Source organism: Euleptes europaea, chromosome 7 (genome assembly GCF_029931775.1).
Source record: "Euleptes europaea isolate rEulEur1 chromosome 7, rEulEur1.hap1, whole genome shotgun sequence".
NCBI classification, from domain to species: domain Eukaryota; kingdom Metazoa; phylum Chordata; class Lepidosauria; order Squamata; family Sphaerodactylidae; genus Euleptes; species Euleptes europaea.
Genome location: NC_079318.1, coordinates 79225270 through 79241190, shown reverse-complemented (window position 1 = coordinate 79241190; position 15921 = coordinate 79225270). Strand labels below are relative to the sequence as shown.

General features: G+C 49.3%; 2 protein-coding genes across 2 annotated transcripts; both read left to right on the top strand.

The window, feature by feature from the left end:
* Nucleotides 1-1347: 1347 nt before the first annotated feature.
* AP5B1 (adaptor related protein complex 5 subunit beta 1) lies at nt 1348-5801 on the top strand. The gene is made up of 2 exons (XM_056853039.1): nt 1348-1500; nt 3165-5801. Exons 1-2 carry the CDS (start codon nt 1348-1350, stop codon nt 5733-5735), a joined length of 2724 nt encoding a protein of 907 aa, XP_056709017.1. The 3' UTR covers nt 5736-5801.
* Nucleotides 5802-9850: 4049 nt separating this feature from the next.
* Nucleotides 9851-15029, top strand: RNASEH2C (ribonuclease H2 subunit C). The gene is made up of 4 exons (XM_056853014.1): nt 9851-10028; nt 12806-12918; nt 13018-13137; nt 14978-15029. The coding sequence occupies exons 1-4, from the start codon at nt 9851-9853 to the stop codon at nt 15005-15007; spliced, it is 441 nt and encodes a 146-aa protein (XP_056708992.1). The 3' UTR covers nt 15008-15029.
* Nucleotides 15030-15921: the final 892 nt, after the last annotated feature.

Here is a 15921-nt window from a genome sequence, read left to right as displayed (position 1 = left end):
TTGGAATCCCAAAAATAGATCATAAAGACAACAGCTTTTTTCTGTTGTTTGATTCTCGGCAATGGGTACTTAAAGGTATATTGTGTTGGACCATGGAGGCTTCAGTTTTTGGCTAATAGGCATTCTGATGCCTGTCTTTCATGAGGGAATTTCCTAAGGGCTCCTAAGAATTTTTAATAATTTATTTCCCACTTTTCTCTGTACATGGAATCAAGAGCAGTTTATTACATTATTCTCCCCTCCTCCACCTTATCCTCTCCTCCACCTTATCCTCACAACAAGAGCTTTGTAAGGTAGCGGCTGAAAGATTGTGACAGGCCCAACATCACCCAGAGAGTTTCCATGGCAGAACGAGTTTTGAACCTGGTTGTCCTAGGTCCTAGTTTAACCACTACATCAAGTCGGCTGTCAGGACAATGCCTCCCTGATTGGAGTGGTACCACAATCCCCAAAGACCTATAGAGAACTTGCAGCATGATATAGTGGTTAAGAGCGGCGGACTCTAATCCGGAGAACCGGGTTTGATTCCCCACTCCTCCACATGAGCGGCAGACTCTTAATAATAGAATCTTAGAGTTGGAAGGGACTACAAGGGTCATCTATTCCAACCCCCTGCACAATGCACGAAATTCACAACTCCCTCCCCCCACACCCCCAGCGACCCTTACTGCATGCCCAGAAGATGTCCTCCCTCTCATCATCTGCTTAAGGTCATAGAGTCCAGAAAAAGGAAGGCTCTGTGCTGTATAGGTCATCTGCTTAAGGTCTTAGAGTCAGCATTGCTGACAGATGGCCATCTAACCTCTTCTTAAAAACCTCCAGGGAAGGAGAGCTTACCACCTCCCGAGGAAGTCTGTTCCGCTGAGGAACTGCTCCGTTAGAAAATTCTTCCTAATGTCTAATCTGGAGAGCCAGATTGGATTCCCTATTCCTCCACATACAGCCTGCTGGGTGACCTTGGGCTAGTCACAGTTCTCTCAGAACTCTCAGCCTCACCAACCTCACAAGATGCCTGTTGTGGGTGGGGGGGGGGAGAAGGAATTTGTAAGCCGCTTTGAGACTCCTTTCAGTAGAGAAAAGTGGGGTATAAAAACCAACTCTGCTTCTTCTAGTTAAGGACACTGAAACGGTAGGATAGAAATATGATGGTGGGGGTGGAAAGTGCCAGGTTGCAGCTGACTTGTGGTGACCCCATAGGGTTTTCGAGGCAAGAGACGTTCAGGCATAAAAAAACCCATCCCAGGATTGCTCCAAAGTATGTTGGAGGGGAGGGTACAATCTCCGGCATCAGCCAATGTCTTCAATGCTCTCTTTCTGTTTCTATTTTGCAGCCTTCCCATCTTCGCCATGAGCCTAAGGAATACAGAGGGCTGGATCGGAGCTGTCTCCTCTTTCCGTTCGTGCCCCACGGCCTTCCTCTCTGCCTATGGGGCCAGCGATACCTTTGTAGATGACCTGTTGCAGGAGTTGCAAAATGAAAAGCTGGGGGAGCAGATCAAGGTAAAGGGGAATTGTGGCTTTTAGAGTGGTTGCAGAGAAAGGTGTGAGGTGAGATCATGGCCCTTACTCACTCCAGCAGCTGGAAGGGCCCAGTTGTGTGAGTTGGGATTGTTGTGGGAAAAGCAAGATGTACTCTGGGTTAAAACAACAGGAATTGGAAGTGGGAGGTCCCTCTGCCATAGCTGCCATTAAAATTAATTCCACTTGTAGGGGAATCTATCATCCTATTGGTCCTCCTATCTGTAGTCCTCCTTTTCCCAGTCTCCCTGTAGTGCAGTCTCCCATAAGAACATAAGAAAGGCCATGCTGGATCAGACCAAGGTCCATCAAGTCCAGCAGTCTGTTCACACAGTGGCCAACCTGGTGCCTCTAGGAAGCCCACCAACAAGACAACTGCAGCAGCATTGTCCTGCCTGTGTTCCACAGCACCTAATATAGCGGGCCTGCTCCTCTGATCCTGGAGAGAATAGGTATGCATCATGACCAGTATCCATTTTTACTTCTAGTCTCCAGATGATTTTTTTTCTTTACCCAAACCATCCACGCAGTTCCCTCACAGGAGCCGTATTGTTGTTCTGCTACCTGAATCTCACCTGTTAAGAATGTTTGTGAACATTCCATGACATTATAGCCTCTTCTTCAACAGCTAGCTGGATGCTCAGAGACTGGGCGTGTATGTGGGAAGGGGCCCTGGTCTGTGCTGAGAAAAGTATGGAAAAGCCAGGAAATGTGAGAAGTGATTGTCTTATAGTTTCAGCCTGGGTGAAAATGATTTGGGGAACACTTGGGTTGAAATCCCAACTCAGTCATGAAACTGGATGCCTTTGGGCCAGGCAGTTTTCTGTCTCAGCCCCCTAGCGTACCTCATAGGGTTGTTGTGAGAATTAATGTGAAGCGGGAGAGAACCATGTACATTATCACAAACTCTTTCGAGAGCTAGAAATGAGATCGTAGAATAGACTGTTCCACTTCAAAATGTGGGGTGGAGGGGAAATAAGATTTCTGAATCTTCTCCTATGTAAACAAAAACTCCTCACAATAGGAATACTGTTACAGAGCAGGCTGGGCTACAACCTCTGGCCCTGCTACGATCATTTATTTATTTTTACTTGCAGGGAATTTTTTACATGAGGGAGCACTCAGAAATGGTGTGTCCCTGTTAAAGTAAAGGTCAAGGTCCCCTGTGCAAGCACCAGGTCATTTCTGACCCATGGGGTGACGTCACATCCTGACATTTACTAGGCAGACTGTGTTTACGGGGTGGTTTGCCAGTTCCTTCCCCAGTCATCTTTCTTTTACCCCAAGCAAGCTGGGTCCTCATTTGACCGACCTCGCAAGGATGGAAGGCTGAGTCCACCTTGCGCCGGCTACCTGAAACCAACTTCCGTTGGGAGCCAACTCAGGTCGTGAGCAGAGCTTGGACTGCAGTACTGCAGCTTACCACTCTGCACCACGGGGCTCCTTGTGTCCCTGTAATCCATCCACTATTCTCTGCCACTTCAGGATTCTATTGCATACACTAAATCAGCGTGTGGGAAGGGGTTATGCAGGGACGGAGCGGAATCTAGCAGGGCAATTGTTAAAGAAAACTGGGCCTGGCTCTTCTGCTTCCCAATTTTCTCTGCCTGGCCCTTCCTGACAGCAACTCTATTTCCCTCTTGCAGGTCTCCATGTTGTCGCTCCTCTTGGAATACCCCACTCTGTTGTGCCCAGATGCCAAGGCGGGGCAAGAGGCCGCGGCCTCCTTGCTGTCCCTTTATGCCCAGCTGGGTCCCTCGCCCAAACTGCTGTCTCTGCGGTGCCACCTGCTTTTCGCAATGGGGACGGTGCTGCTGGCCACGGAGGCCTTTGGCGAGGACGGCCAGACTTCCCACGAATACCTCTCCCTGCTGTTCCACCTGGCTTCGGACCTTAATGACCGCCACGGGGGCCCTGCGGAAAGACCCCTGCGGGCAGCCGCCTGCGAGTGCCTGAGAGAGGTGGAATGTTGCCACCCCGGTTTGCTGTCGCGGCGCTTGGAGACCCTGCATTCCTTGCAGCAGCAGGAAGCCTCTCCGGCCCACCAGGGTTACACGTTGCTCTACAGCTTGGCTCTGCGGAACGCGATCTTGCTACTTGCGCGGGGTGGCCAGGGAACCCTGGGGGAGCTTCTGGCTGGCAGCGAGGGTCTGGTCTGGGGGGCTACAAAGGAGCTGGGCGACCTGTCCCTGGCCGCTCTCAACCAGCTGCTCCTCATGCCCTCGTCCGAGGACCTCAAGGAGTTGAAATCGGTGGTCTCGGCCCTGTTGGACACCTCCTATCTCTTGTCCCCCGCTGCCCAGAGCCACCTCCTGTGGCACTTGGCCCAAGCCGTGAGCGTGGTGCGCACGCAATCCCCCGCCATCTTCAAAGCCCAGCTGGTGCGCCTCTTTGGCACAGCCGACGCGGCGCTGCTGCACGCCATCCTGCAGCTCAAGTCTCTCTTCACGGACAGCCTCTTCACTGCCGAAGATGAGGCGTTCTTGCTGCGCCGCCTGGTGGGCATGGCCCAGCACCCTGCTCTGCCCGCTCCGGTGAAACTCTTCCACCTGGACTGCCTCCTGCATTTCCCTGAGAACCGGCCGCTGGGCTCGGGCCCGGAGGAGGGCCTGCCAGTTTTGCTGACTCCCCGCACGATCTCCGGCCTTTTCCCCGGGCTCTTCCAGGATCAGGGCACCGTCCTAGCCCGGCTGAACCTGCTGTGCCTGGTGTGCATGGAGAGCGAAGGACCGGCTGCCGAACAGGGGGTAAGCTACCTTTTGGAGCATGTGCTGGCCCTTGGGGGGTTGGTGGCCGGGAAAGGCGGGCAGGAGGCCTCCCGGCTCTTTTTCCGAGCAGCCTTCCTTTTTGCCCGGTACTTTGGCTCGCGGGCGCAGCCCATGGCGGAGCTGACCCGCTGCCTCTTGGACCTCTATCGCCAGAACTGCCCTCTGGCGCCAAATGTTATCAACCTTTTGGACGAAGCGTGGGCGGTGCTGGAGGAGCCCGGCTGGGCGGGTTCGTTTGCTCGCGGCTTGCAAGAGCTGATTGTGGGGTTACCCTTGCAAGAGAGGGAGCTGAGCTGGCATCTCAAGGTCTTAGCCAGGCTGGCAAAGGAGAAGGACATCCCCCAAAGGAGCACCATGCGCTTCCTGAGACGCCTGGTTGCCTCGGACCGACTTGGGGACTGGCGCTCGGGACAAATCCTCCTGAGCGTCTGCCGCAATTTGATGCAGCTTCAACCGCTGCCTGCTCCGTCCCAGCTGGCAGACCTCCTGCAGGCTGTCTCCCTCTGCCACGTAGATGTAGACGTCCGAGACCGGGCTCGGTTCTACTACACCCTGCTGGCCAGCCTCTCTGATGAGAAACTCGGGGCTGTTCTGGCCCCGCAGGGCCCCATCAAGGCCCGAACGCTCTCCTCTTCTATTGTGGCCGACAGCGAGAGCTTTGTGGCTTCTCTGACGGTGCACCCTGCTGTGCGAGCCCCCATGCGGTTGGAGAGGGTAGGGAAGAGCAGCGATGGGCCTGTGGCCCCCCACTCTGCGCAAGACGTGGACAGCTATTGCCGGTGGCTGCTGGAGCCGCGGCCCCCCTCACAGCTCCACCTGACATACCAGCTGGTCCACTCGGGACCCCCCGATCCCCCCTGTGACCTCTTGCTCTGTGTGGTGCTGCGCTTTGAGTGCTCCGACCGGCATTATGAGCCCGTGCCGGAACTGTGTGTGCCCTGCCTCTCGGCACGCCACCCACCCCAGGCTGTGACCCTGACGCTGCAGCCACGTTGTCCCTACCCCACGTGGGTCAACGTCTTTGCCCTGTATACCACGCAGAAGGGTCTCACCCACTGCAGCCAGCTAGAGCCCCTGGAAGTAGCTTTCCCTGACCTCTTTTTGCCCCTGATGTTGCCAGCCTGGCCCCCTGAGGAGCGGCACCATCTCTTTGGCGCTCTTTGGCACCAGCTCCACCCGGACACCAACGAGACTTGCGCCGAAAGCCTCATCTGCTGGCCCGTGCCCCCTCAATCCCTGGCGCGCTTGGTGCAGGATCATTTTGCTGGGTACATTCTCGCCGAACAGTCGGGCTCGTACGAAATCGGCATGGCCCTGCCGCCGCAGTATCACATTCTGCTGCAAGTGCAGAGCGTTAAAGATGCCGCCCGCGTGAGCATCCGGACGGACAACTGGAAACTCTTACCTTCCCTGAACAGCTACTTGCTGGGTCTTGTGGAGGCCGGGTGAGGGGGAAGAGGGACTGTTGGATGAACTCCTGTTGGGATGTGCACATGTAATAAATAAAAATCTTTTTGCAAGTCAGCTGTGATGCAAGTTGACTGGGGAAGGGGAGCTTGGGCAAAGCAGAGTGTTTTGGAAAAGGGACTGTAGAGGCCAAGCATCCCCCAGCATTGCGCAAAGGATGTGGCGGCTGTACCATGGCTCGTTGAAAGCATCAGCAAACGTTTCTCAGTGATTCCCCAAAAGAGGAAAGAAGGCCTGTCATGATATCGAGGCAATCGTCCCATGTGCGCAGTGTCTTATGTGTAGTGGTTTCCATGCATCTCCCAGAAATCCACACACAAGTTCTTGGTAAGCTTCCAAACTGTACCAGGGATGCTATTTTAAGCTTCAGGGCCTTGGACTTTGGGAGAGTCAGATACTCCCCAGAGCATCATTTAATGTAGAAAGGCTGGGGTTCAGTCTCTGGCATTTCCACTTTACGAAGAACCTCAGGTAGCAGAGACTGGGGAAATCCTTCCTGTGCCTGAGACCTTGGAGGGAGATGGGGCTATGTAAATCAGTGGTCTTGTAGGGGATAGGGCAGGTTTTTAATGTCTGGCAGGGAGGGCATTGAGCTCAGGGCTTCGTATGCCAGGCTCAGTCCCCAGGGACATCTCCAGTTAAATCAGTGGTTCCCAAAGTGGGCAGTACCACCCCCTGGGGGGCGGTGGGACTACCTAGGGGGGGCACTATGAGGCAAGGGGGCAGGGGGGGCGCTAGAGGTGGGCCCCTTCAACTGTGTTGTTCACTAATTTACAACAGATCACGCTATGGCACCATGCTGGCAAATTTGGTGGAAACTATCAGAATTTTTTCCCAGACTTTGAAGAGCTGGTACCACTGGATCAAGTTCACCAGTTTTGTTGAATAAATTTCAATTAAAAAGATTTAATTTGATTTCGAATAGATTTGCAATTAATTGTTACTGTTTTGAAATTTTATTGTTACTATGTTCTTTAGTGTGTCATGCAAACCCCTATTTTGAATAATGCTTTTTATAGGATAGGGTAAGGGGCGCTGGGATTGAGTTTGTAGAACCGAGGGGCGGTGGCCCGATATGTTTGGGAACCACTGAGTTAAATGGTCCTTGAGTAGCAGCTGTTGGGAAAGGTTGTTCTGTGCCTGAGATTCTGGAGAGTTACTGCCAGTCTGAGGAGACAATACCAAGTCGGATGGACTTGAGTTGGTACAAGGTATCTTCGTATGTTCAAGAAGCAGGTGATGTGAAAGACCTTAGCCTGAGACCCTGGGGAGTCACTGCCAGTCTGAGTAGACAATACTGGCCTTGGTGGACCAATGGTCTGACTCAATTTAAGGCAGCTTCATGTGCTCAATAGGGCAAAAACCTGAAAAGGAACTGAAACTGTGCTGCAGGCTGAAGCTACCTCTCACCTTTATCTGGCACTTGGTTCTACATTATATCATGTCTCTTGATGGTCGTTTATGCGTGGGTACTTGGACTCATGGTCGCCCTCGGGCTGGCTCAGTTGTTGTTCTTGGAGTTATGCGTGAGTTTTCTGTCCATTAGATATGACCTTGTGGCCAGCAAATCCTGGGTCTTCCCATTGCTGTGAAATCCCGATTCTTCAATCTCTCCTGAGATCAGCCGGATCAAATCGTCCTCCTCTCCATGAATAATCCAAAGCGAGGGAGAGTGGAGCTGGAGGGGTGTGTGACCTTTTTTACAGTAAGCAGTACTGCCAATTACAAAGCAGTGTTTCAAGGGGTGGGGACTCAAATGCTTCCTGGTTTTTCATCTCACAGCCGGAGCTCTTTGTCACATAAAAATGGGTTTAAAAACTAGGCTTGGGTCCCCCTCCTCATTCTGTTCCTTTAAAAGTGCTTCTTTTTATGAAATGGATTTTAGCACGGCACTTGGGTTTCTGCGGGGGGCGGGGGGAGGAACTGGACGTTTTTCTCACAGTAAGCACTATAGCTAATTACAAAGCAGCATTCTCAAGGGTGGGGAGATGCTTCCGGATTTGAGCTCAGTGACTTTTGCTAGTGCATAGCAGTTTTTAAATTCACTAGAGAAAAGTGTGGCTAGAGCGAGCATCAAACCCCAGGTAAAGCTCCCATGCATAAATGACTTGTGTTTGCATTCACAGCCCAGAATGTTAAGGGCAAGCAGAGCTTGGCTGGAATTATTTCTTGCTTTCCAATCTTCTATATTTAAAGGCCGGCCAAAAGGCTAAAATGATGACTAGCCAGTAGCCTTATTTTGTCAGCAACATATTTCTCCCTCGTTTGCTTTTAAAACAGGGATTGGCAAGTTTGCTTTGGAGTGAAGCCTAAGCAGCAGGCAAGTTTTCCGTTGCCACTATGGGGCATGCGCAGTAAGGATGGCACACACTCAGTTTTGCAGTCTTCCAATTAAGCCCCATTGATCTCCGTATACTTTTATGTCTAAGTCCCATTTATTATGCTATTTAGTAATTAAATTTATTTTATGTTTTATTTTTATATTTATTAATTATGTTTTTACATTTATAAAAGTGATATCTTTCTGTTTGTTTAGAACCCAAACATACATCCCAGACTTACGCATTTGTATTCGGACGTAGGCTTCATTTGGATCCTTTACTCCTGAGAAATATATTTAACATACCAGCCCTAAATGAACAGGAGGAAGGCAGGGCTGGAATCCTATGCAGGCTTTGTTAAGTATAAAATCTCTTGACTATAGAGCAATTTACTTTTAGGCCTGCTTACGCGAAAGTACGTTTAATTCGCAGGTCGGTGCACAGAGGTAAGCACTTTTATTCAGAGGTAAGCCTCCTTTCTTCCACGCAAGTGAACATAGAAGAACCGAAGCTGATTGGGCGACTGCATTTATACTATTGTATACAGTATAGAAATCAAATAGATTACATAATTGGAAGCAGAAGATGGAGAAGCTCTATTCTCTCAGCAAAAACAAGACCAGGAGCTGACTGTGGTACAGATCATGAATTGTTAATATCAAAAATCAAGATAAAGCTGAAGACAAGAGTCACTGGAGAAGACAATCATGATTGAGGGCAGCAGGAAAAGAGGAAGACCCAACAAGAGATGGATTGACTCAACAAAGGAAGCCACAGTCCTCAATTTGCAAGATCTGAACAAGGCTGTCAAAGATAGGCCATTTTGGAGGACCTTCATTCATAGGGTCGCCATGAGTCGGAAGCGACTTGACAGCACTTAACACACACACACACACACACACTTATACTATTGAGGTGGGCTTTGCTAGTTGAAGTTTGAATACACAATAGTTCAAGTAAAGATTTTAAGCAAAGTGAGTTGACTGAAATATGACATTTAGAGTAGAAATGAAGCAACGTGATATTGTCGAAGGCTTTCACTGTCCGAGCTCATTGGTTCTTGTAGGTTATCCGGGCTGTGTGACCGTGGTCTTGCCCACGGTCACACAGCCCGGATAACCTACAAGAACCAATGAAGCAACCTGAGTTAAGGTGTATTTTTTTTAAAATTCCTATTCTGTACTTTTTTAGCTGGGGGCAATAATAGGAAAGCGGATCCTTGTGGGCCCGGCTTTCACGGTCCGAGCTCATTGGTTCTTTTACGTTATCCGGGCTGTAGGTTCTTGTAGGTTATCCGGGTCTTGACCACAGTCACACAGCCCAGATAACCTACAAGAACCAATGAAGCAACATGAGTTAAGGTGGTTTTTTTAATTATTATTATTCCTATTCTGTACTTTTGTAGCTGGGGGCAATAATGGGAAAGCGGATCCTTGTGAGCCCGGCCCCGGAATGTAAGGATGTTTCCCCCCCACCCCCTAATTGTATTCTCCTTTCCTTTTCTGCACCCTTTTAAAATTGAAAACCCTTTTTTTTTAAAGAAAGAAAGAAGAACCGAAGCTGGGCGCTTCCTGGGCGGGCGTTGCTTCTGCAGCGAGGCGGGAGGAGCGGGACCCCCTCGATGACGACGCTCGCGGCATCCAACCGGTCGCGCTTCTTGGGGCGGGGGGCGGGGTTAGCGGCTCGCTCGCCCCGCCCCCCGGCGGGAGGGGCTCGCTCCCTATCCCGGCAGGCGGCAGGAGCCGGGCGGGGCTGCCTGGGCGGGGCGGCGGGGGCATGGCGGCGGCGGACCAGGCTCCGGCGCGGCTGGCGCTGAGCTCGCCGCAGGAGGCGCCGCGAGCCCGGCTGCACCTGCTGCCCTGCGCCGTGCAGCACGACGGCGCCGCTCCAGTCCGGCGCTACTTCGCGCCGGCCGTCCGGGGTCCGCAGGAGTCGCACTCAGAGCCGGCCGACGGTGGGCGCGCGTGCGTCGCCAAAGGGGCTTTGTGGCCGGGGAGGGCTGGGCGGTGCATGGCGCGCCGGGGAGCCGCCCCACCCCACCCCATCCCATCGGTTCCCAACCTTTTTTTGACCAGGGACCACTAGGACTTTTTTGGACCCCAAGGTCCAAAACAAAAATTCCGAGATTTTGAAAATCAACTTTAATCAGAACTGTTAGTTCAACATTCAACTGAGAATAATATTTGGATTTTTTTTTTTATAATAGAGAACTTTTAATTGAAAATATTAATTTGTGACGGGTTTGTAACTTTGTTTCGCGGACCTTAATTTAGTTCTCGCGGACCCCCGGTTGGGAACCAGTGGCATAGAGCAGTGGTTCCCAACCTTTTTTTGACCAGGGACCACTAGGACTTTTTAGTTCGGTGCAGGGACCCCAAGGCTCAAAATAAAAATTCCGAGAATTTTAAAGTAAACTTTAATCATAGCTGTTAGTTAAACATTAAACTGAGAATAATATGTGAATATATATATTTTTATAATAGAGAACTTTTAATTGAAAGTAATAATTTATTATGGGTTTATAACTTTATTTCGCGGACCTTAATTTAGTTCTCGCGGACCTCTGGGGGTCCACGGTCCCCTGGTTGGGAACCAGTGGCATAGAGGCTTGGCGGTGTTGTGGGTTCAGAGCGGTGGTTTGAAAGATTGGTTTATGCAGCAAGATGGAAACTTTCAGAGATACCGGATAAGATGGATAAATAAAACGTTGGGACTGGCAGAAATGGCTAAACTTACGGCGTTAGTAAATCAAAAGGAGAATACAGGATTTGTGAGAGGATGGGAGGCATGGACCATATATTGTCAAAACGAATTTAAATTGGGAAGTATTGAAGGTTATGTTTTGTTCTAATTCAATTGATAGACATTGGTAGAAATGTTATTCAGATTAATGATTTAGATTTTAAGAATTGTTACCTGATTTATATAGGAAGTATTGTATTGAATTAGAAATTAAATGCAAAGGTGACAATAAAGTTATCAAAAAGATAGAGGAGAGAGGGGAAGTCAACGTAAATATATGAATTAATTAGTTATATAGAATAGAGAAATATTGTTTATATCATATAGTTATCTTAATGAATAATGGAAATTACTGTAATATAAAAAAAATTAAAAATGTTATTAAAAAAAGAGCGGTGGTTTGGAGCGGTGGACTCTGATCTGGAGAGCCGGGTTTGTTTCCCCGCTCCTCCACATGAAGCCAGCTGGGTGAGCCTGGGCTAGTCACAGTTCTCTTAGAGCTCTCTCAGCCCCACCTACTGCACAGGGGGTCTGTTGTGGGAAGGGGAGGGGAAGGGGATTGTAAGCTGGTTTGATTTTTCCATAAGTGGTAGAGAAAGTCAGCGTATAAAAACCAACTCTTCTTCTTCCTCTGCATTTGAAGCCTGTCCTCTTCTATAAACAGAGTGCTCTCTTAAGAGCTTGAGAGGTGTTGGAAATACAATGTCTAGTGCACAAAGATTGATTAAAGAAAGGAAGATCAGCAGGGGGCAGCCAGTGTGAGAGTTAGATAGAAAGGTTGTGATCCTTCTCCCTTCTCTTCCTGAGTTCTTGTGGGTTCCCATAATTCACCCCTCCTCTTCTAGTTACAGTGAAAGAGAGGAGTACCAGGCTGCATGTTGCCCTGTTAGTTATGGGCTCTAGTTAGAAATAAGCCTGTCTCTCAGTCTTTTACCAAGTTTGTGGTTTCTGAATAAACTCACTTTGTTTAGTCCTTAATCAGACTCAGGATCATTCTTAAGAAAAACTCCCATTTCCTTCAAGAGGAGCCGTGCTGGATCAGACCAATGGTCTATCGAGGCCAGCATCTTGTTTCCAACAATGGCCAGACAGGCACCACAGGCAAGGCCCCAATAGCAGGGTCCACCGGCAACAGCCCTCACATGGTCCCTGCAGAAACATTCTGCCTCTGAATCCGGAGGCCCCATTCACCTATCTGTGGCTATTAGCCGACCCCTTTTTAAATTCACCTAAGCCAATGGCCGTTGCTACATCTTGTGGCAGTGAGTTCTCCAAGCCAACTGTTGACTGAAGTAGAACTTTCATTGGTTGATCTTGAATCTCTGGCATGGTTTTATTCTAGCACTGTTTCATTCCAGGTCCCCAGGTATAATGTCTCTGCCAGTCTCTCCTCCCACCAACTAATTTCTTCCTCTTTTCCCTTCTTTTAATGCCACACATTTGTGATATAGGCTTGCAAAAATATCTACTTGCAGCAGCATCCTTTTCACCTGACTGCGGTTTGCACAAGTCCGCTATAACGAGACCTCAAGTAAAGAGTCCCTGATTATTCCAGGGCTCTTCCCCCCACCCTTGCCTTTAACTCCCTTCAGTTGCTTGGCTTTAACCCCTTTGGTTGAATGGAAAAGCACTGCTTCATTGCCTTATTTTGTCATTTGGAAGCTGCCTCAAGAGTCATTTTGACCAAGAGCGCAGCAGATACATTTCAAGAACAAGTCAGAGATGAACATTAAAGGAAAGGCTTCCCCCACTCCCCAGTATATCAGCTCCTGTAATTTTGGTGTGGATGTGGAATGGTACAGTATGGCCCGATTTCGGAAGCTAAGCTGGGTCGGTACTTGGAAGGGAGACCTCCAAGGAAGACTCGGCAGAGGAAGGCAATGGCAAACCACCTCTGCTTAATCACTTGCCTTGAAAACCCCACCAGGGGTCCCTGTAAGTCAGGTGCAACTTGATGTCATGTAGAATTTTGGTGTCTTTTCCCCGCAGAGTCAACTGTGTCTTTCCGTGGCCGGATGCTAAAGGGGAAACAAGTCCTTATCCCTGAGGGGTACATGGGACTGGTTCTTGAGGAAGAGGTGGCTCCTTACTTGTCATCAGAGGTGAGTTTGAGCCGGGGGGTGAGGTGGGGGGGGTGACACTTATTCTGAACTGGTGTGTGGAGGGCTGTCATTCACCCTTGCTAAGTGCTTGCTTCTCAGGAGCGGAATGTGCAGATCAAGTCCACCTTTGATTCAATGACTGTTTGGAACCTGGAACGGGCACCAAATGAGAGTGACGAGATCCTCATGGCCTTCAGCTGGCCAAAGATCGCAGAGGGTGTAAGTATTTTATCTCTTTTGGTGGGTGGAAACGGCTGCCAAGTTGCAGCCGTCTTATGACAGCTCCGTAGGGTTTTCAAGGCAAGGGACACTCAGAGGTGATTTGTCATTGCTTGCCTCCAAGAGGCAAGCCTGCACTCCCTTGCTGGCCTCCCATCCAAGTACTATCTAGGGCCGACCCTGCTTAGCTTCCCAGACCTGATGAGACTGGACTAACCTGGACCATCTAGGTCAGGGCTTATCTCTTTTACCCTCCCAGCCACCCAACCTCCCTCCAGCCAACAACCTTGATAGATAGTAATATGCCCAAAGTCTGCTCAGTGAGCATCGCAACTGTGTGGAGATTTGGACCCAGTTCTCCTGGCCCAAATCCAACACTAAGGACACCACATCTTTTTCTGCTTTGTTCAGGCACTCCTTTTTGCCATTACACATCTAGGTCCCCTACTAGATCTCTCTCTCTCTCTCCCCCCCCCCCCCCGCTTAGAAAACTCTAAAAAGTGAGTCTTGAGAGAGAACTGGGAGAGGGCTTGTCCTTCTGAAATTCTGCCCAGGAGAGATTGGGGTTTGTTTTGTGACTAGCAAATGTGATGTGTATGGAGGGGTGGGGGGAGAGAGATGAACAGCTAGCCACTATTATGTAGTGGCTAAAATGCTAGACAAAGATGTGAGAGCCCCAGGTTCAAATCTCCCTGCTGTCACAGAAGTGAGCTTGGGCCAGTCACTCTCAGCCTAGCCTACCTCACAGGATTGTTGCTGTGTGGATAAAATGGAGGAGTGGGGAGAACAATATCATAAGCCACATTGCATCCTCCTTGGGGGGAAAAGGGTGGCATCAGTATCTAAATACATAAGATGACCTTGTGGATTCCTTATGAACAGGGAGGTGGGATAGGAAGGAGATCCCCCCCAAGGTAATTCAAAGGAAGGAGAGCTTAATACATGAATTGGCAGTGATGGTGACATTATTTAAAAACCTGCACCTGGCAAAGCAACTGAGATCATTGGTGACTCCAGTCACTTAGGATTACCTAAAATATTTCTGTATTTCCTTTTATATATTTTTATTACATTTCTAATAACCTTTCCAACTCAAAAAGGGCAAGAGTCCAGTAGCACCTTAAAGACTAACAAAAATATTTTCTGGTAGGGTATGAGCTTTCGTGAGCCACAGCTCACTTTCCAACTCAGTTATAGCTCTAACCACAAATGGCTTTGGCCCCTTTGTTGAATATAGCTGAAACTTATTACAAAGTAGCATTTTCTACACCCCTCTGCCCACCCCTAGACACCCATTCGGGAAAAGTAGGAATCACAGGGTGGCCTGTGTAGCTTAGAGGCTGACCACACTGCTGTATGCTAAGCCAGTGATTCTCATGGTGCTGCCCATGAGCACCATGGAGCCTTCTGAGATGATTGCAGGCACCTTCATCCACAAAGCAGAAAGTCAGCCCTGACTCCCCCCCTCATCTCACTGGGGCAAAGAGGTGCTTCAGAATAGCATAGGGGTACCCATTCAGAAACAACTGACTGCATTGTAGAAGGATGCTTGGCTTGGGACTTCCTAATATTTTGTGATTGGCCCCATCCCCCACAGTCACCTTTTTGTGGCATCACCCTCTCAAGTGTTCTCAGAATTCCAAAAGTGCCACAGGCACAACATGGTTGGGGACTCCTGTGCTCACCTTTTCGGTGCCTAGCCCGTATGCCTCCTTTCTGGTAAGGTGAGAAACTAGAGATTTTATTGAGGACTAGCTGCTTGAAACTGACATGGAAGGGCCATTTCTGTGCACAAGGGACAGGAATGTGGCTGTAAGGTGTGGTCAATGTATCCTTCCAGATCCATGCCCCTGTGGCTGATGAAGAATAAGGTGGACAACCAACTCCAAATATAGAGCCGTAGAAGATACACAGTACTTCGGGTTTGGTTCAGATTGCTGGAGAGGAGCCCAGCAGAAACCGGATGAGGCGGCTGCTCGACAGTCATCAATCCAGCTTGACCACAGATGCTTTTTTCCTGCTCCTTCCAGCCCACATGGTGGACTTACATATACATATAGGATGGACTGTTATGTAGAATTTGGCTTTCTTCATCTGTCAGCCTTCCTGGTAGCTTTAAAGATTTTCTGCTTTTGGGAGGGGGGGTTCTTTGATGCCTTTGGGAGTAGGAGGGATTCTGACTAAGCTGACAGTTCTGTCCGTACTACGAGGGCTATTCCAGTTGCTGCCTGTTCACAAAAATACACTTCCCAAAGACAGCTAGGACAGACTTAGTTATAAGCCACTTTAGCCAAGTCCGTGGTGTACACTTAGCTGTCTCTGGTTATGATCTGAAATGCTTACTCAAACATGTTTTGTATTAAACACACAAGACTGCGTTTAATGTTCTCCTTTCATTGTAGCCCTTAAGCCCATAGCTTATAAAACTTTACCTTATAACCACATACCTTACCTATAGTTATGTGATTAATCACATAAGAATCAACTACACACAGGTGAAAACGTACATAAGTCTTTAAAACACTTCATTAATTTATTTTGATTACAAGAGCTGGATGGGGTTTTAGCTCTCCACTTCTGATTCACAGAGGTGTCGGGCTGACACGATAGAGGAACCCTTTTCCTTGGCCAAGAAGTGCTCCACTGCTGTAGACGCTCCACCTTTAGAGCAGCAGAAGGTAGAGGCTGTTCTGCTTTACTCACAGAAGGCTGCCACAACGAGGCGCCATCAAGTTGCTTCTGCCCTCGAGGCTCATGGGCCAAGAGCCAAAGCAGAACTGTTTT

What these genes read in the sequence shown, in the direction of transcription:
- AP5B1 (XM_056853039.1), top strand. Translation starts at nt 1,348, where the DNA reads ATGAGCCTAAGGAATACAGAGGGCTGGATCGGAGCTGTCTCCTCTTTC. An exon ending in AGCTGGGGGAGCAGATCAAG is followed by an intron (nt 1,501 to 3,164) that starts GTAAAGGGGAAT and finishes TCCCTCTTGCAG; the next exon opens with GTCTCCATGTTGTCGCTCCT.
- RNASEH2C (XM_056853014.1), top strand. Translation starts at nt 9,851, where the DNA reads ATGGCGGCGGCGGACCAGGCTCCGGCGCGGCTGGCGCTGAGCTCGCCG. An exon ending in GCACTCAGAGCCGGCCGACG is followed by an intron (nt 10,029 to 12,805) that starts GTGGGCGCGCGT and finishes TTTTCCCCGCAG; the next exon opens with AGTCAACTGTGTCTTTCCGT. An exon ending in CTCCTTACTTGTCATCAGAG is followed by an intron (nt 12,919 to 13,017) that starts GTGAGTTTGAGC and finishes CTTGCTTCTCAG; the next exon opens with GAGCGGAATGTGCAGATCAA.